General features: G+C 37.7%; 1 protein-coding gene across 1 annotated transcript; it reads left to right on the top strand.

Moving 5' to 3' along the window:
- The first annotated feature begins 2,196 nt into the window (after positions 1-2,196).
- On the top strand, positions 2,197-3,077 carry LOC118599831 (gastrula zinc finger protein XlCGF49.1-like). Its single transcript, XM_036215982.1, has one exon. It carries the CDS (start codon positions 2,252-2,254, stop codon positions 3,053-3,055), a length of 804 nt encoding a protein of 267 aa, XP_036071875.1. The 5' UTR covers positions 2,197-2,251; the 3' UTR covers positions 3,056-3,077.
- The last annotated feature ends 6 nt before the right edge of the window (positions 3,078-3,083 follow it).

Genomic DNA, 3,083 nt, shown 5'->3' with positions numbered 1-3,083 from the left:
GGTACGGATCTGCTGCAGAATTATGGAACGATTTAAGACTATGCGAAATGTTTGATGCGTGCATGGAGATTTCTTATTTCTGCGCAGAGTTTTGATATAAGTAAAAAGCCATACATGGAAGTAAATTGTCTCTCGCACGTGAGGACNAAAAACAACAACAAACAGCAAAACAACCACAACATTAAAGAAGTAGCACAGATTTATGGGTTCTCCCTCAAACTGAACAATATGAAGTATCAGTCTGCACATGTGCTGTGGATGTAGGTAGTGAAAGAATGAAAGTACTGATGTACATTCTAACATCTCCTATATAAATTTCCCCCTTTTTATTTATTTTCTTTGTTTCTATGGGCATCCTCAGGTTTTATATGTACAGGAATATCTTGAGTTCAAAGATGTTATTAGTGTTTTGCTTTAATAAATGGGCCTCAATATTGGGCCGCAAATATTTTGAGTGTGTTTATGTCTGCAAATAGCTTTTGAAATACTTTATACATGTTTTATTAAATATATGCTTTAGAAAAGAATTGCAGGGTTTTAAAGAGTTTTCTGTTGTTGATTCAGATTACCTCTGATTTAAGTCTTGTTTTAATGCCAGAAACAAATGAAGGAGAAAAGCTGCAGATTCATTAAAAGATTAATAAACTATTGTCTTTATTTTAGTTAGAATATAGCTTAAAGACCTCAAGTTTAAAGATAATTATGGTTAAGATGAGTGTTTTACATCCAGTTGCCGCACGAACCGATTAGTCGACTAATCGAAAAAAATAGTCGGAGATTAGTCGACTATGGAAATAATTGTTTGTGGCAGCCCTACTCTTAAGTCTTGACATTCTGCACTACTGCTCTCTATTTACCAGTGTGAGGTGAGGGCTGTCATGTAATGCACATTTACAGAGATTTATCTCTTTGTTACCCGGGAAGTCCAGCTGGATGTGGAAAGTTGTGTTTTTACCAAGTCGTCTTCAGTCTCCTTGCGCTCTTGTGCTGGTACAGATATTGTGGGTCATCTGTTTTCATTAAATGACAAAAGCCCTCATTATTAACCACTGAAAAGTGAACATTTTTGACCGACGTCAATAATGACCAACTCTCAATGACAATGTTGAGTTTTTCCTTTTTCTGTGCCGTGAGAGATGGTCTGATGTGCCGCGGGAAATTAAACATTTTAACATTTCTAGAAAATTTACCATCACTATGGTATACGCTCTGTGTTCATCCAAACAGCCCTGATTTAACACTGGACTGTACATCAATACAGACTAACATTTTTTTTTACCTGTTTAATGATAGTGTGCCGCGGGATTTTTTTCATGGAAAAAGTGTACCTTGGCTCAAAAAAGGTTGAAAAACACTGGTTTAGCTAACTAAACCTCATCTTGTCTTTATTCTTACTTAGCATATAGCTTAAACACCTTAAGTTTAATGTGTGTTTTACATCCAGTTTATTAGTGACCCGATTACTCAGCTAATTGCAAAAAACAATCAGTGACTAGTTGAATATCAGAATAATTGTGGCAGCCCTAGTTGATTGATGGATTGACTGGTGTTTGACAAAAAGTCATTTAAAATGACTCTTTCTTATGTTTGTGTCCCTGCAGTCAAACCCCGGTATTTGCTGACTGAGGAGGATCTCTGCAACCAGCAGAGGAACTTCAGAGTGGACCAGGAGAATCCAGAATCTCCACAGATTAAAGAGGAACCGAAGGAAACAAAACTTCTACAGATTAAAACGGAGCAAGAGGAACCAGAACCTCCTCATATTGAAGAGGAACAAGAGTATCCAGAATCCCCACAGATTAAAGAAGAACAGAAGGAAACAAAACTTCTACAGATTAAAATGGAGCAAGAGGAACCAGAGTATCCAGAATCCCCACATATTAAAGAAGAACAGAAGGAAACAAAACTTCTACAGATTAAAATGGAGCAAGAGGAACCAGAACCTCCACATATTGAAGAGGAACCAGAGTATCCAGAATCCCCACAGATTAAAGAGGAGCAGGAGGAACCCCAAACTATACAGATTAAGGACACTTATACCTTGATGGAGATTCCTACTTTGGAGGAACACGAGAACAGTGAAGCAGATGGAAACACTCAGCAGAGCTTTAATGGAACTGATAGTCAGGATGAAGAAGGAAACCAACATGAAGAATCAACATCAACTCCAGATGAAGAGACAGAGCCACAGAACAGAGATCAGAAGAAGAGAAGAGACAGAAGTCATGTCCAAAGTGTGGCCAGCTCTCACATGTCAGAAGGTCAGTGTGACTCTGATGTTAGTAAAAAGTTCAAAATGACAAGTTTGGTGAAGGAATACAAACAATCCCTAAAGGAAAAGAGACTTTCCTCTGCAGGGTCTGGTAAAAGAACAAGATATCCACTTGATGTGTCCATCTACATGAGAACTAAGTCTGATGAAAGACCTTATGTCTGTAAAGAATGTGACAAAAGTTTTAGTCATGCATATAAACTTAAGAGACACATGAAAATTCACACAGGAGGGAAGTATTTTATGTGTACAGAATGTGATAAAAGTTTTCGTGGAAAATCTCAACTCAAAAGACACATGAGAACTCATACAGGAGAGAAGCCTTTTTCGTGTAAAGAATGTGACAGAAGTTTTAGTCATCTAGTTTCTCTCAAAGCACACATGAGAACTCATACAGGAGAGAAGCCTTTTAAGTGTAAAGAATGTGACAGAAGCTTTAGTGTTAAATATGGTCTCAAAAAACACATGAGAACTCATACAGGAGAGAAGCCTTACTCGTGTAAAGAATGTGACAGAAGTTTTAGTCATACAGTTTCTCTCAAAAGACACATTAGAACTCATACAGGAGAGAAGCCTTTTTTGTGTCAAGAATGCGACAAAAGCTTTAGTCAATTAGGTAGTCTCAAATCGCACATGAGAACGCATACAGGAGAGAAGCCTTTCTCGTGTACAGAATGTGATAAAAGTTTCAGTCGAAAATATGATCTCAATAGACACATAAGAACTCATACAGGAGAGAAGCCTTTTGTAACCCTTCCGCTCTACTTAGTTTGTTTACATTAAAAGTGGGGTCATCTGGACCCCCCAAGAC

Source organism: Oryzias melastigma, linkage group LG16 (assembly GCF_002922805.2).
Source record: "Oryzias melastigma strain HK-1 linkage group LG16, ASM292280v2, whole genome shotgun sequence".
Taxonomy (NCBI): Eukaryota; Metazoa; Chordata; class Actinopteri; order Beloniformes; family Adrianichthyidae; genus Oryzias; species Oryzias melastigma.
This window is presented reverse-complemented; position numbering and strand designations above follow the sequence as displayed.

Excerpts from the sequence above, each read along its gene's own strand:
- LOC118599831 (XM_036215982.1), top strand. The coding sequence starts at position 2,252 with ATGTCAGAAGGTCAGTGTGACTCTGATGTTAGTAAAAAGTTCAAAATG.